This window comes from Struthio camelus, chromosome 9 (genome assembly GCF_040807025.1).
Source record: "Struthio camelus isolate bStrCam1 chromosome 9, bStrCam1.hap1, whole genome shotgun sequence".
NCBI lineage: Eukaryota > Metazoa > Chordata > Aves > Struthioniformes > Struthionidae > Struthio > Struthio camelus.
Window position 1 is genome coordinate 29,727,408 of NC_090950.1, and position 17,092 is coordinate 29,744,499.

At 41.9% G+C, this 17,092-nt stretch overlaps 1 protein-coding gene across 1 annotated transcript in view; it reads left to right on the forward strand.

Moving 5' to 3' along the window:
* The first annotated feature begins 5,394 nt into the window (after positions 1-5,394).
* The window catches only part of SI (sucrase-isomaltase), a 58,817-nt gene continuing 47,119 nt past the window's right edge, over positions 5,395-17,092 (forward strand). Inside the window, exons 1-6 of the mRNA XM_068954359.1 lie at positions 5,395-5,529; positions 7,436-7,559; positions 9,037-9,110; positions 13,214-13,334; positions 13,416-13,525; positions 14,846-14,997. Coding sequence (XP_068810460.1) covers positions 7,436-7,559; positions 9,037-9,110; positions 13,214-13,334; positions 13,416-13,525; positions 14,846-14,997 — 581 coding nt within the window. The 5' untranslated portion in view covers positions 5,395-5,529. The remainder of the gene's footprint in view (positions 5,530-7,435; positions 7,560-9,036; positions 9,111-13,213; positions 13,335-13,415; positions 13,526-14,845; positions 14,998-17,092) is intronic.

The following is a 17,092-nucleotide window of genomic DNA, read 5'->3' on the forward strand; positions in this document are numbered from 1 at the left end:
GTAAGTCATTTCCTCATTTGCACTGAGCGCAGCAAAATTTCTTCCTCTTTCACCTAGTGTATGTTTGGTTGGGAAGGTTATCACCACAACTGCTGTCGGGCTTGTACAGGGCTATAACTCAAAGTAATAAGAACTGGTAAATAACACTTAGATTCAATTTTACATTGTGCTATGATTCGCTCTTGGCTCAAAAGTGCTATCTGAGCCAGGATAAAGGCCCATGTTTTGGATACAGAGATAAATATCTATTAAGATATCAGAAGACAGAGTTTATACAATGCCTAATTGTATTTCTCTTAGGAGAACTGTAAGTACTTTGAAAATAAATATCAAACGTGCAGCTTTTCCGTGACAATGAAATTATTCAGTTGAAATTACTTCTGTATCTGGTGAGTAAACAAAATCAAAATCTTTTGGCTGTCAATTGCTGTATAATGAAAACTATTTTTGCCTGAAGCTGAGCTCACAGGAACTGATCTTGAACCGTGAGGTGCTTTGGGAAAATGAGACAACTTTCAGGAAAGATCATTCAGATTCCTTCTTTTGGACGCTCCTTTGGGACTGAACCTTTGCAAGACGCTTGCCGGCCGTTCCCAGCTCTTGGCCTTGCCGGGCCGGGTTCACACGGACCTCCGTTCAGAGTCTGAAGGAAACTCCAGTGCAGGTGTACGTGGTTGTTTTTTTTTTTTTTCATTTCATCCAAAGCTTTCTGGCTCAGTTTTTCCTCAAAATTGCTTCACAGTTCTTGTCCTAAATGTAGGAATTTTCCATTTCTTCTGCGTGGTCTTCAGCAGCTCACAATGAGCTGAGAAGCACAACAGCAGCATGCCCTTTCCCTCGTGTCTGGAGCCACGGTAAAAATTTGCTAGGGCGCTCGGTTAAGGCCTCTGTAAAAATGTCTGTAGAAGAGTTGCCTTGCACCGGCTATCAAAGCTGTCTGCTGAATGCAGTGTTTATTGAACCTCAGCAAAAGCACATGGATATCCATGGCGTAGCAAGCATTGACTTCTTACATAGCTGCCAGTGAACCTGCTGAAGCTGTTTCCCTTGCAGCGTGTCTCCTTATCCAGCCTTGGAGGGCGATGGTTTCACAGCTGACCCATGTCACTGTTTCCCGATATGCAGTGCAGTCTTAACAAAGTGCAAAAAAAACTTGCTTTTTTTTTAAGGCGTGTGCTAAACTCACTTCAGGTTGAATTCTAGCCGATTCATCAGACCTTGCACTGCTTCATGCTGTTCTGCCAAGGTCTGGTGGATTTATTGAGGCTTCATTTTATTTGTGTGATAAATAACCAAAATAAAGTACAGCCTGTAAAAATAAAGGGGAAGAGGGACCAACTTAAATTTTCCTTTGCCTCTGTTAAAACAGTCCCGTGATAGATTAATAATTCAATACTGATTGAGCCAGAGAGAACATGCAATGACTCCAGCTCACCGGCTAAAAGCCTTTTCAAAATAAGGAGTCCTCTGCTTCAGGACTGTGTATTTATTCACTGCCTATGTAAGTAGAATATAAAATAATCTTGAAAGCACCCAGTCTACACCCAGTGCTCCAGATGAATATTAAAATGCTAAAAATAGAGCCTTAGTTTCTCTTTGCGTTCTCTACGGGCTGGGGTTGTTTTAGCAGAGTTTCTAAAACACAGTCCTTTCAGTGTGAAGAGGAGCTGTGCTTCGATTTTTTTAGCAAGGTTATTTTTTTAGCTGTCCACTTGGATAAGTCTTCTACGATTTCAGTGTCAAAGATGAAGACTTTGGGGGCAGGGATATCATCCATGTGGTCTGCTTTCTGTTTGATGGTGAACTTCTACCAAGGGGTTCCCAGGAAGCGTTTGAGAGTTGTGCTGAATTTGGACCCGTTTTCTGCTTGCATACCTCTGCCTTATTCACTTGCCAACAGATCCTGAAATTCCTGGGACCAAATTCATCACTGATATAATCTAACTTATAACAGTAGAGCTACAGCAGGAACAGATTGGGTCTTAACAACCTATTCAATCATATAACGTAGGGTCTGTGACTCTGACCAAAATTTGACCCAATTAGATTAGATTTTTGCCCAACTAGGATATCTGTTTTATCTCAAGAAAAGTAACTTAGTACTCAACGTATGCAGGGCCTTTATGGCTCAGGTATACCCAAGCTGCTCTTGGCTTTGATGCTCAGAAAACCGTAAGACCTTGTGGAGCAGGACAGCAGGCAGCGCAAGGTGGGACTGCTTTCGCTGGTGACAGGGGTCCCCTGCCGGAGCCGCTTTTTGGAGGGCAACGGGTGACCTGAGCTGAAAAGGTCTTAGTTTGCTTACCCTACTCTCTCTCGGCTAGTCACTGCGTCAGCCATCATCCTGTCCCTCCTTGACCTCAGAAGCAAATATCTTGGGGTCTCAATCATCTCTAAACCCCACTAGTGTTGATTATGAAGTGAAGTTGCATCGCTCATGAATTATGTTAATTGTGTTTTTGAAGGTTTAGTGTCTGATGCTGGAGGGTTTTTTCCCAGACAACTTGTAGTCACTAACTCAACCCTTTGCATTCAAAAGCATGCCTGTGCCAAACAGAAAACCACTTAGTTACAGTAATTTTATAAAAAGTGGAGATATTTTCCCAATTTGCCACATATCATTCCACTCAAAGATCTCATCCAAACTCAAAAAAAAGTCCGATCTGATTCAGAAGCTCCGAACTCAATCCTAAATAAATGCCAGTGCAGGTTGGGACAGTCAGGCTGCCAGGACGGGACCTGTACAGGTACCTCATGTCCCCACACCTGGGCTTCCCAGGGAAAGAAGCTGGGGCAGCTGGGGTTCCTCCCACCAGAGGGTCCCATCGGGGGTAGGACTTTGGGCATGGCCACAGTGGTCAAGGAGGCATCGCTGCCAGAAAGCTCTGTAGCTCTAATGCCCTCCTGGATGCCACCCAGCTACTCCTTAGGAAAATTGCACCGTTTCAGGATAGAAAGCTCTAATATCAAGCTCCAATATCTAATATCAAGCTCTAGTATCTAATCAAAGTGTAATTCGCTTAACACAACCTCACAATGAAATATATGTTTTGTGGAGATCCTGCAATGTTCCCTTCCCACCAAAGTAATGAAAGTATGTCCAGCTCTGCGCTATATCAGCGGTTAAAGCAGATTTGACCTACCCAGAATACCCTGGCAGCTCTCGCTGAAACTTCCCCTGCTTGCTCTGGTTTTGGCTCAGGTTGTAAGTCAGTGATAACAGCGTTATTCTCCCCTCACGCAGCTTCCTTCACTTAAGGATTTCTGAAGCCTTCGCTGAAGTGTTATTGCCATAGTTATCCATACAGGAAAACCACAAAGCCACCAGACAGTGCATGGGAGGGTCCGCATGTTCCCATCGGATCTCCGACATGTGCCCCTCCACCTCGGTTAATCATTATTTCCCTGCATGAACCGATTGCTGCTTCTTGCAGGAATTAAAGGCTCCAAGGTGTAATTTAAAGTAAATGTTTGATATAGTGAAATAAAAAAAATCTTGTGAAGTTGTGGAAAAAGCCTAAGCTATCTTTTTTTCCCGAGGTGGCTCCTTAACTGAAAGCTCAATTATTAGCACAACTCCCTGAACAAACGCAACTGTGACCATCTAACAAGTTTTAAAAGTTGTTCAGCCTTGTATATGATTTAATTTAAAATGGGCCTGTTAAAAACCAAGAGATAAATGTCTTTTTGTTTAATGTCTATATTTTTAACAGTACCTCATTTCCCAGCTTATTTTTCTAGACTATTCTCTTACAGTCTAGTCTAAATGCACAGGCTTCTCACCGCTTCTCTTACTGATTGTCGGAAAAGAATTTGCTCTTAATTCCTGGAAACCAGATGAGGACACAGCAGAGACCATGTTGTTCCAGCTCTTGGTTTAATTGAGCTTGCGGTTGTCTTTACAGTGTCTTGGTGTCCCCGAGTGCAGCATTGTCCATCCCTGCTTCTTCTAGTTCAATATCGCATCTTGACCCGAAAGCACTGCTGTTGAGACCCTTTGTAGACTAATGAAAATATACTCAGTGAGGAAACCTGCTGGTTAACCCTCTTGTGAGACCTTTTTGTTTTGTATTTTTAGCCTCTCCAATTGCATAGAAAATGTTCATTAGGTGATTGATGATACAAGAGCGTAGCCCTGCGAGTTCAGGAAAGCACTTTAGCAAATGGTTATATTGACGGCGGTATGATTGCCGGCGCGCTCGAATGAAGCACGTGGTCATATGCTTTGCTGGATTGAGTATTTTGCAGAAGTGGCTGGAGGAAGATATAAATCTTGGAAAGTAGATATGCACAAAAAAATCCAACCTACTAAACCACTAATACCTTCATAATGCCTGTGAAACTGTTATGCCTCAATCTGCACTCATCAAGCAGTATGTTTAGCAATATTAAGAGGAGGATGATAGCATTACATTTCCAGAGCTTGCTTGCTTGCACCCCCATGCAAATGTATAAGGTGGTTGCAATGAAAGGGAGAGGGTGAGATCACCAAAGATCAGGTTTCATTTTAAAAACAGAGTCCTTGAGAGCAGTAACATTCATTTGTATAGAGACGGATGGCTGCAGGACAGCCACGGTGCTATATATGTATGATTGATTTTCTTTATTTTAAGAGCTGATTGAGGAAAAAAGAACCGTTCCCTGCGTGCTCAGAGGGGACCAGGCTCCTTTCTGCACTTGCTGGTGGGAGGCAAGATATTTGGGAAGTTGAGTAAATCTGTGAATAATTCAACAAATACAAATGGCACTTCCCAGCCATCTCTGAATTATTGCAGCATAACTTGTAAACACTTTTTTTAGCAGTATTAATTGAAAGTTTTCCTTTAGAAAATAAAGATTTAATTTTGAGGTTAGATTTGTTATGAGGAAAACTAAAAAACCAATTACTCTTCATACTATGAGAAACAGGCCCCTGTAAAACTCCTTCCGTGCTAATCTTTTACGGTTTTCTTACACTTCTGACATTTATTGCTAGAATCTTATGAGATCTGTTCATACTGATATTAAAATTAATAATTTATACTTAAGTCTTAAAAAATTGTGTTCGTCAGACATTTGATTCCCTCTTACAACTATCCTAACAGCTCTGTTTCGCGTTTGGGAGCGTTTAATGACTTCTTTGGTGATTAGAGCAGGAAGGGCCGTCGTCAGATGGACCCGGAGGTTCCACGCAGCTTCTGTGAACAACCACGTGGAAGGAGAACAGAATAGAAACGTTTGGTCACGCAGCGTGGGCCAAGCCTGGCGCAATGACGTTGCTGCTTTTCTTGTCCTTGCAGAGCCTGATGTGTGATACTGAACCAAAATATTATTAATTAACTAGCCATTCCTTGGCTGCAATAACCATAGCAACTCTATTTAGCTCAAAGTGTCTCTACAATCTGCCTGTAATTATGGCTGTACCTGCCATTGGTAGATTAGTTAACAACCAATGCAACGAGCTGATAAGAGCGTAGGATAAAGCATGGGTTTTGAAGCTGAGCCTTGCAACCAGGAGCTGTGGATGAAGGATACAAAGGGGACTTCAAGGTATGTAATTTTATATTTGTTGCATCCAAACTGTACCTCACTACTGAGTACGTGTCACTCAGGAGAATTTATATTTATAAATCCTTATCTTCAAAGTCTCAGTGCTTGGGGAGACTTTGAAAGAACTGAAATACTCTGTTATGGTTGTTTTGGGGCTTTCTTTGACAACACAAACTTTGATAATATTCTAATTTTCCCAAAAATGAATGTTCCATTTCAGGGATCTTAGGGATCAATGTTAAGGGGAACTCTGGGGAGGAACAGCTGGAGCATCATTTCCCTATTGCAAAGAACAATATTTAAAATGTTATCTTTCATGTTTTAAAAAATAATACAGTCGCAGATTTTAAGCACGGGAGTCCCTTGGGGAGTACCAAGAATCATAATGTTAAAAAGGGCTACAAATCTTGATGTTAGTGAGGAACACATGAGTAGCATTGTGTTATTTATAGAAGTTTCTTTATTAATCACCATACTGAAAAGTACTTTTGCTTAAGCACTAGCTCTACTCCTCTAGAGTCTGGGTTTTGTTTTTTTTTAATTATCATTATTATTGCTTTTACTATCCATTCATTCATTCACTCCTGTGGCTGTGGGATTCCTATGAAAGAGGGTGCAGGTGGGGCAGCAGGAGATACTGGGAGGGTATAGGAGGTGAGGATGAGCCACAGAGTTAAACTGTTCTACCAAAAAAAGCTTTTTCAAAGGCATTTTTCCCTTTTTAGGTTATCGCTGCATATAGAAGTGTTTTGACATGCCAACGTGACACATAGATTCCCATTTTTCCTTATTTTAACTAAACAGAAGTAAATTAGTTGTGTTTAAGGCTGCTTCACAAGGTTAGGTGTTCTTAACCGAATCAAAAATCCAGTTACTGCTGCCAGTATATAGTGAACTGGATGCTGGAGATGATTACTTTTAATTAGCTTTATTGCTGGTGTCCAGTTAAACGTTAACGGCGCCGTGTTGTTTGTCACCGGAGACCAAGCGCCGGGTCGAGGCGCGTTCGTCGGTGACGGCCCCGCTCCCACCTCCGCCGGCCTCAGACGAGCACCGGGCGCAAATACCCCTGCTAACTGGGTGCCGAAACGTTAACGGGAGTGCTAAAAGTAGTCATTGGCAATACACCTTATGTCCGTGTCGATGGAGCACGCCTTGCTCCAACGTGCATCGAAGACAGGCAGACCTGGAACGTAGAAATTCAGCCGCAAAAGGGGGTTAGAAAAAGAAAAATATGGGTTTTATTTACACTGCAGTTTAAGGCACTAACATATTCCACCTCGTTTTAGCTGCGATTTAACCAGCGGTCAGCGTGGTTACTTCTGCCTTCGCCAGGCTGCAGCGCCCATGTAACCGCGCGGGCTGCGCTGGCACCGTTTGCTTCTGCTTTGCAAATCAGTGACTCAGCCTGTCACCTGCGCCGGGTCCTTCCCAAGTGCCACCAGCATGACGTGCTATCTGGGTCCATTACAGGTTTTTGGCAGATATCTCTTTTTTTTTTTTTTTTAAAACAAATGAACATCCTCCTTTACAAAATAGGAGATTTTGTTTGTTCCAAAGAAGGAAAGAAAACATGCAAAGTCAAAAAATTAGGGAATGCTTTCTTTTCAGTTTCAGTAAAATATAAGAATAATTAAACTCAGATGAAAATCGTTTTGTGTGTATATTTAAAAGCAGTTTGCAGGGAACCGACTAAATTTCTCAGTGATTGCCCAGTAGTCTAACAATGCAGTCATCTATGCTGCGGAGATTATTCTGAAGATGAGAATTATCGTACTTGGTCCTTAAGGAGTTGTTTTATTTTAATCCTCGGATTTGGGGGTATGGTTTAAAACATGAATTGTTTGTAGAGTTTCCACAAGTGTCTCTGGTGTTTCCCGACCTGCCGGTGCTCCTCTGTGCCTAGATGGGGAAGAGGAAGTTCAGCAGCCTGGAGATCACGCTGATCGTCCTCTTCTGCCTGGTGGTGATCGTGGCCTGCGTCCTCATCGGGCTCTTCGCGACAGGGCAATCGGGAGTCAAATCGAGCCGTAAGTACTGCTGGGAATGCTGTTGCACCCAAGCAGAAAATCCTCCCCTGGGACGGTTCGTACCTACCGACTGGCGAAAATAGTCATGGAACCAGGAAACCGCTCAAGAACGGGTCGTGCCCCGCAGCAATCTTTCCTGCCGCTCCTGGGACCGGGCTCGGCAGGAGCGCTGATGTTCGAGAGAAAAAGGAGCGTAAGCGTTTCTCTGCTGCTCTTTGCAAAACCCGTGGGTTTTTTTTTCTGCAGCTATCGGTGTCGCTATTTTTACCATTAATCAAAGGTGAACTTTTGTCGCTCCTTCTCACAGATAACGTGAATAGCGTTATCTGTTATAAACATAGAAATAAACAGTATGATTCATAATTCAGGGTCATAAAAAACTTTTATCCCTCCCTCCCAAGCCTGCACTTCCCTTCGTTTCAGTCAAAAGGAAGGAGGGAGAATATTCAGAAATAGCCATACACCACGGGGGAAAAAAACACCCTATAACCATAAAGACCTGCAACACTTCCTGCTGATGTATCAGTACATTAGAAAGCGCTTGTCTTAGAGCGATGCTAATACAGAGCATCCTGCCTTTCGTCCCATTTTGTATGAGTAACCCTTTGCATATGGAGATTGAAGCAAACAGCTTGTAGGTGGAAATGGCAGTAAAATTAAAAAAAAAAAAAAAAAGACTTACTGCAAAACAAACACTTTGGTGTGTTAGTAGAACTGCTCACGCAGACCAAGACCTGCATATTTGCTGCCTGTTTCGATCGCAGCATGAGTGTGAGCGCAGCTGAGCAAAATGCGGATGTGCCTATATGACTTAAAACGTGAACTGGTGAACGCGTGTATTTGTGTGTCTCTCAGCCTGAGACAGGCTTTCTAAGCGTTGTAGTTCTCATCCCAAAGATACACAGGGTTCCAGACTATATGTAAAATAATCTTCAGTGTTGGGAGAGAAAGCCCTCGGGTATTCTCTCGTCAGCTGAGGCTGCCAAGAGGTCATCTTAAATCTGGTCCCACAACCTGAAATATAATGGCGCATCTTCTTAGCCTTCGGGTGCTTTAATGCTCCAAATCAAGCACCGGTGGGTAAACAGTATTTCAGGAGAAGGGGCACATATAAGAGCACAACACCATATATGAAAGAGAAAGACCTTGCAGCTCTCATTTGGCAGGTATATTTTACAAGAAGCAACGTAAATCACATTAGGGGACTTATTTAAAACTGGGTTATTGCATATCTTCAGAAATGAAATTAAAAGCATCACCCATGTGCTTACAAACGGAGAAGTGAAGCTTTCTTATCTTTATTTGGAGTAGTTGTGTGCAATTTTTTAAAGGCTCTTTTGAATTGCTATTGACAGTTACACAGTTTCAAGGTCATGAGAAATAGGCTGCAGAAATAGTTAATGACTTAAAAGATAATCAAGATATTTCTATAATTTGGGAATACTGATAATAACGCATGAATTTATTTCCCTAACAGAATTTACTCCACAATGCCCAGCTGTAGACTCGTCAGAGAGGATCGACTGCATCCCGGATCAAGTAGCAACAAAGGTCTGGAAATATTACAGGGAAAATTTAGAAAATAGGCTTTATCCCATAAAGCTTTGTATTTAACTGCAAAAACTTAACTTAGTCTTTACTAGATCAGCGTTTCTTTAACTTTTTTTTTTGATCTGTGAATGCCTGAATACCTTGCAGTGAAGTGTAGCCCCTCAAAAACCAGTTTCAGCCCACTGACAGGAGGTTTGATATTTTCATATTTCCCCCCCGGCCACTGTAGCAGTTTGCTGCCAGAGGCTGAAGGCCACTGCTAAAGTCCACCCCATCAATCCTCCTTTGAGAGAAGTGGGGACAAAATTAGGCCAACATCAAGCCGTTTGAAAAATTCACTCCTTATTTTTAACAACTTTGCTGAAACAGTTCTTTCTTGTGGGATGGTGAAGCCTGAACGTTTATAATAAGGTATATTCTAGAACTAGCAAGTCAGGACGCGCTTTACCAAGACGCACAAGATTTTTCGACTGTAATAGACACTATCATAGTTTCCTTTCAGAAGCAATTTTAATCGCAGTCTCTTTCTTACTCGGCTGACGTTTGGCTTCTGATGGAGCACAGAATTTAGAAGCAGCCTTGCTGAAGAAGCTGTGAGTTACTTCAGTTTTCCAGTGGAAATTTTCATTTTCATCCTGATTTTTTTTTTCAAAGCTCTTACATCAGTTTAAAACATTTGTATATCAGTTGTTATTGAAACATTATTATCATTACTATTAATACTTTTCATTTTTAAAAATATGTTCTCACTTTCTGATGGAAGCTGATGGGGGCCTGGCATCTTTTGTTGATTTTTGGAGGGGGAATTTAGCAGAAAAAGCAATGAGGATATAATGATGGGTGGTGCTTACATCATTCGCAGAGATATAAAACGTGATTAACCGGCTGTCTCGAACTCGGAGTGAATTCCCCAGCTAATTGCAGAACTGACAGTTGTTAATGCTCCGGTCACGCCTCAGGTTGTGTTATGCTATATAGGTCAATAAAATGCTGCAGGTAACTATATTAGTGGAGGATGAACCTCTTTCAATGGAAGGAGCCAGCTCCTTAGCCGGCTCCTGAAGCCTCCAAGCCTTGCGCAGCCAGACCCCCAGGGTCTGAGCAGTGTAAAAGCCCATTTTTTAAGTCTTTTTTTAAGTCTCCTTTTCCTTCCCCATTGTGCGATTTTGCTTACATTTCTGAAAAATCAGGAACCGACTTTTGCCGGGAATATGGGAGACTGTGGTTTAGAGCGTGGCCTTGCATCACTTGTCCAGAGCGAAGCTGCTCTGGAGGAGGAAACACTGCTCGTGCCTTCATCTTCTGCATCCCAGGTTAATGGTCTGCATGCATCTACTACTCCCCAGTGCTAGCTGGGAAAAATAGCAGCGAGGTGAGAGGCGTTATTCAGAAATGAGATATGTTGGCACGCTTTCATTCTGCAATGTATTTTTGAACTCTTGATGAGCTCTGTGAGGTGCGTGCCTGACGCAGCCCAGAATCCCACCATGCATTCCCTTGCACGTTTCCTCCTGCAAATATTTCACTTGTGCTCCTTTAGGCTTATTTTTAATCCTGCCAGAGGCAGAGCTGTAAAACTCCAGATACCTACTTAGGAAAGAAGATAACTCTTCTGTAGTGGTTTCCATTATGGGCTTGCATGATAAACAGCAGTTGGGAAAATTATGATTTGCCTAAGATCTTATAGTAGGTTAGTGTCTGTCTTGATTTCTTTATTCATCCAAGTCACCCTAAAATAAGCCAGAAAATGGTCTTTAATGAGTAGTACTGCACAGGGTAGAAGTATAGAAATGAAATAAATGTTATTAACCATTCACATGATTGTCGAAGATAGAAACTGAAAGAAAGCAGATATTTGTTAACTATTCCCTCCTGTGGCAAACTATAGTGAACTCTGATTAGACAAGAGGAACACGGCGATAAGAAATGAGCTACCATGACTAATGCTAGTGCTGTCCAGTATCACTCTAATTCCTCTGAAGCTTTTTTCTTTTTCTCTTTTTTTTTTTTTTTTCCAGCAATACTCTGCTGGCACAGGCTTATCTATTTGCTTTGCATAAAAGAAATGCTGTAGTTAAGCACATTGACAAGCTATTCTTTTAACCCTGGGTGCCGAGGTCAACGTTCAGAAGCCATCTGACAGCATATGCCATCGTACGCTGCTTTCTCGTATCCCAGACGATCTCTAATCACACTTCAACTTTTTCTCTCTGGCTTTATTGGGTGTTGGTATCTATTACGCTGTTATTACAGCTCAGGGGCTGTGGCCAGCTTTCGTCTCTATTTATGTTAAGTGATAGCTTTTATAATGGCCTCTCCAATACCCTTTGGATGGACCCTGCTCCTTCCTCTGCTCGGTGTAAAGGATCGGGCACTCCTGCACGTGTTTCCTTCTGAGATCTGAGTTCTGCAGGATTTAGTTATTTGTACAAAAACAATTCGGACAGAGGAGATAGGCGATTCTTACGCTAGCTGAGACAGCAGAGGGGATAGGTATTTCTTAAGCTATCTGAGATAGCCTATAACCTAGGTTATAGGCTATAAGCTATAATAGTTCCCACTAGAAGGGACCTTGGAAGATGGGGAGTGAACACAGTATTTCATAGCCCTATAGGATGTACTGATTTGTGGATGACTGGGGGAAAAATGATTCCCTGGTTTCTCTCCTCCAGCCTTGCTGCTGCTTTGACCCCTGATCAAAACAACAGCACTGATATTTTCTGATTTTTATCAGTCCACAGAGAGAGAGATAGAGGTGCATCAGCTTGGTGGTTCTTGGCTCACCGTGGGGGTTGATACAGGTTTCGGTGCTCAGCACAGCCACGAGGGTGCAAGCAGGCTACGGCAGCACAGGGCTGCAGCCAGCCCCAGAGCTTGTCCTTGCTCTGTTCAGAGGCTGCGAAAAGCATGCGCACTGTGCTGCGCCCCACAGCCCCAAAATGGGTCTCACCAGGGCTCGGGCCAGCAGCAGCAGAGCTCCTGAGCCAGCTCCAGCCATAACGAGCTGCGGCATATTTAAAAATAAGCATGGCACAAGCACCAAAAATACTTGGCCGCAGATGGGCAAAGGCAAAAGCAGCTTCAAGAGTCTCTGCGAGCTGGTGGGGAGAGGCAGACGTCCTGGAGAAGTGTAGTTTGGACGAGGTCCTGGAGATCCGCAGGTTGGACTTGGGCACCTGAGATCATTCGCGGACGTAGCCCTTTGCTCCTGGAGAAGCCTCTTACATCAGCGCTGCCCTTTCACGCCCATCATGAGTTATCTCTTTAATGAGAGGCAATGCATGGATGCTTACAGTGATATATTACCCAAATCTTACCCTTGAATATAAAACCCATGCAAAGAATGTGTGAACGAGTTAATTTCTAACCACAAAACAAAGGCACTCTGGTTTACCGGGCTACTGAGATGCAGTGTAAAGGCTAGTCCTGCTACACCAAGATATATATTTTAAGCAATAGGGTTAATTACTTGAGATTTTTTTGGGGGGGTGGGGGAAGTTGATTTATCTCAGGTTGAGGCTATGCTGAAGTGCTCTCAACATTTGTGGCATTGGAACATCAGATTAATATGTATGTTATACCAGATGATCCATGGAGGTGTTTCTGGGTCAGTGGAGGAAGGCATTATCTTGTTTCTATACACAAATTATTATTTTATAACTATTGAACTTTTTAAACTATATTTTAAACTGCTTTTAAAGTATAACAGCCGTAACTTCTATCCACTCTGCAGTGTGTGACTTTTGGTCAGGCTATACCGTATCTGTCATAGCTCAAATGATTCATTTTATTTTTTTTAAATGGTTCATTTTACCATTTACCAGCGGATCTTGTGACTTTGAGAGAGAACGAATGTCCAAAATCCATATTTTTTTTCAGCACCAATAAGCAAGTTTCTACTCTAAATCCAGAGGATAACTTTCTACTTGCTCTGTGCCACCAAAATCACCTGATCGATTTTCACAGAAGGAGTTGATCTGACTGTAAATAATGTACAGGTTTCTGGTGTGGGGGGTAAAATACAGTTCTTGTGCTTTCCAAATATTGTAGTACAGGGGATTTATTTGTATAAAATCTGCTTGTTTGTGCCATTTATGCACCAGAACCTCTGCAACCTGCGCGGCTGCTGCTGGAGCCCCCAGAGTGACACCAGCGTGCCCTGGTGCTTCTTCTCTTCAAACCATGGGTACAAAGTGGACGGCTCCATGCGAACAACCCAAGCGGGTAAGCCTGGCTCCAAGGCTTATGCCCAGCCAGACACCCTGTTCAAGGCACTGACGTTGCCGCTTGCGTTTTTTCCCTAAGGATTCCAGGCTACGTTAACAAGGCTGTCGTCACCTTCCCTCTTTGGAAACGATATCAACACCGTCCTCCTCACTGGAGAGTATCAGACACAAAATCGCTTCCGGTTCAAGGTTAGTTTTTTTCATATGCTTTTTTCTTAAGGTTCAGGCTATGTGCAAGATTTTGGGCTGGCTGTTATCATGGAGAAACGCAACGTGGTGGGGTTATGAGGGCTGCCTTAATTCTCTGCGTTGCTCTCGTGACCCCTGTTGAAGTGTGTCCTCGTGTATCCAAGAGCGGGTTTTGAACAGGAGAAACTTTTATCCAGCCGTGCAAACTCAAATCAAGCAAAGGTGTTGACAATCTTTTTTTTTTTTTTTTTTTTTCCTTCCCTAAAAAGAAAGGTCTGGACTCGAAATACACAGTCTGCCTCCGGACCTTGCTGTCTTGCTCCCCGCTCTGTTCAAGGAACAAGACGCATCCCTTGGGATGCTGGCACAGCTTCCCGGGCCTCAGCACCGAGGGGTAAAGCTGAGCCCCTTGGCCAGCGCCGAAACCCTCCTTTTCTTATCCTTGCTGCTCTCGCAGTGCATAGGACTGACGACGAAAATGAAAAATGACAACTTTTTAAAATGAAAAGTTTCCCAATACCTTCGGAAAGATGAGCTTTTTTATTCTTTACCTTTTCTCCCTCATCATAGGGAAACTTTTTGGGGCCAAACGTATTTGTTTACCTCTTATTTATGTCCTGGCCACATCTCACAGTCGTTTGGTCGGAAAGCTTTAGCACTGCCAAAGCTGTCTGTTCTTTATGGAAAATTCAGTAGTTTGTGAATATGCAATATTCACGGAGTCTGGGAGTGAGCTGGACTTTTTCTACAGGAAAACTTCCTCTTTTTGTGTGTTCCTGGTGAGCTAGGAAAAACCAGGGTCAAGGATAAATAGGGAAATAGCTGAAACCGGGCAACGAAAGTGGGACGAGAGAAGCAATGAAGGCAGAAGTGGAAAACTGGGACAGGGATGGAAATAGGCAGTGGACTGGGACTTGGGCTGGAAGGGGGTTTGCTGAAAGTGGGACCGCCGGGTAGGCCAGCCGGAAGGCAGGCTGGGTTAGTCTGTGCTCGGCCAGCACCTGGGTGTGGGGAAAGATTAAAACTGAGGAGCCGAAGGGAATACGGTTGTGTAAATTCTGGATAATGCAGACCTCCACGGGAAAAATCCTCTCAGATCAAGTAATAAAGGAAATATTCTAATATTTATAAACAAAGGGGCTGGGTAGGTTAACCCAGTCTTAATTCTGCCATTTATTGACTTCGACCTTTTGTTGTCTGAATGCTGTTTTGACAATGCTTGTTTTTGCTAAATCAGAAATAATTGTTCAGGCTGGAACATGCAAGAGTTAGACTTTAATTTCTAAAAGCCTAATACTTTTGTTGTTGTAATACGCGCAGATCACTGATCCTAACACCCAGAGATTTGAAGTCCCCCACGAGAACGTGGGAGCCTTCAGCGGGTCCGCGGCCTCCGACTTAAAGTATAAAGTCGACATTAAGCACAATCCCTTTGGCATCACGGTGACCAGAGTAAGCAATGGAAAAGTCCTGTAAGTAACTTTGGTGCTTTTGATGAATAATGCTGATGCCATTTGTTTTCTCTGAAAGTCCGTGTTGCAACATGAATAACACATGCCCAAGACGGGGCGTATGCAGGGTCCCCTGGGATGTGCAAGCTGCTGCTTTTCTTTTGATTGATGCACGTTTTGCAAGGACTCTGAGGGCCTTCAAAATAACTCCCCTTCATTTTCCTAAAAATAGAGAAAACCTACCTTGCAGCTCCCTGCCCAGCTTGCAGACCCATTAAAAGGGGGAAGTGTTGGGAGTAACACGCTCATTCAATCAATTGGAGAATGATTACCCGTCAGACCGCTAGGATAAGCGGGATTGCTGTCAACTCTTCCAGTTTAATTAATTAGCAATTACTTTTGTGCAGTTATTAGTATTGTTTACTTACTTAAAATCCTCTGTAGTGATTGATTTGTAATTATGGAGTGCACTATAGATGGGCTTGGCATTCAGTAGTCTAAAACTGATTAAATGGGTGTATGGAGGGGAGAATAAGTAATCCAGTTCAATAGGACCAATTAGAACCAGTGCTCTGGAAGACTGCTTGTATTATCAAATTAAATAAATGTCTAAGGATAAAAACAGTTGTGTTTTCTGTCTTTAAGGAAAAAAATCACAATTATGCTTGACTGTGAGTTTGTGAGCATCTAAAAGTAAGCCAACGTTTAAATGGGATCAAAGTAGCCCCTTGGGTGAAAATCCTTGATAAAGTTGGATGAGTAAGAATCAATATGTTATTACAATTCATTACAAAAGTCTTAATAGGCTTTATACCTATTTAGATAATTAACTTCCATCATCATCTGTTACACTAGAGCTCCCCCAAAAAGGAGCTAGCACTCTGATAGCCCAATCACCATCATCATTTGCAAGACAAGACCAAAAATTGTCATAATTTCATAGAAAATATAGATTTTCTTTTTCTACCAAAAAACTAGTCTCAGTACAATCTGTGAGCAGATGGGCAAGACTGTTCTTGGAATCATTAAAACTGGGAAAAAGTACATCAGATGAGAATTTGACCCATGAAGCCTCTTTAGAGTGTTAGTATTTTTTTTACTTTAATTAAAAAGGAAAAAAAAAGAAAAGAGGTAATATGTGTGGGTTATAAATGTAGAAAGCCCAGACTCCCCTGTTATTGTAGCTTGTTTATGCAATGTTTGTAATTGCTAATACACTGTGTATTTACTTAGTTTAAGGACCTCTTATTCTGGTAACAATAACATACTCAAAGTGACAAATACAGCTATATCATATATAGTACGGTTGTACAAATACAGTTATAGCACATTAATACATCTGGAGTGATTAAAAATTAAAATTAACGTAAGTGAGTTTGTCTAAACTTAGGAGAAAGTTGTATTACTCTCCTTTACGATTACCATGTGATGTCTTCTAGATTGTAGTATTTGTGACAAATTTAACACAAACGGCAGATTGTAAAAAGAGGTTTAATCAGAAATGCCTAAAGTCAGTAGACAAAAGCATATCACTTTGAAATTGTGTATGACATTGAAACATAGCTGGGTAGCAGTTTGCCATCTCAAAGTCAGTCATTTTCTCCGCTTTTGGTGAAAGACTGTGTTTCTGTAGATCCCCATAAGCTCTTAGTTTAATAAAGCTGAAGATAACCTTCAAATCTCAGGATCAGCTTCATTCCAATTGCTTTGTCCTTTAAATCTGGTTTAACTCATAATTACATTCTATTTATGATTGTTTCATTTAAAAAAAATGATGATTGAGGGGAAAATAAAACTACTAGGTACTTTTAAAATAAAACTACTAGGTAGGGGTCAATTTTAATATACTTCTCAATGGGGAATGCTAAAAATCTTAGAGAAAAAAAGAGGAAAACCAATACTGATAGGTTCAAAATTAATGAAATAATTAAATATTTTGATTGGAACTCTTTTTTTTTTCTCTCCAATTTGCCATTTCATAAAGAAAAAAAAGTAAATATTTCAAACCTATTTCTACTTTTCCTTTTTTTTTTTTTAATTAAAAAGTTACAGGAGATAGAGCAGAATCTGGCAAATTTGATAGGAAATGTCTGCTTCTTGCCTGTGTTGTGGGCAC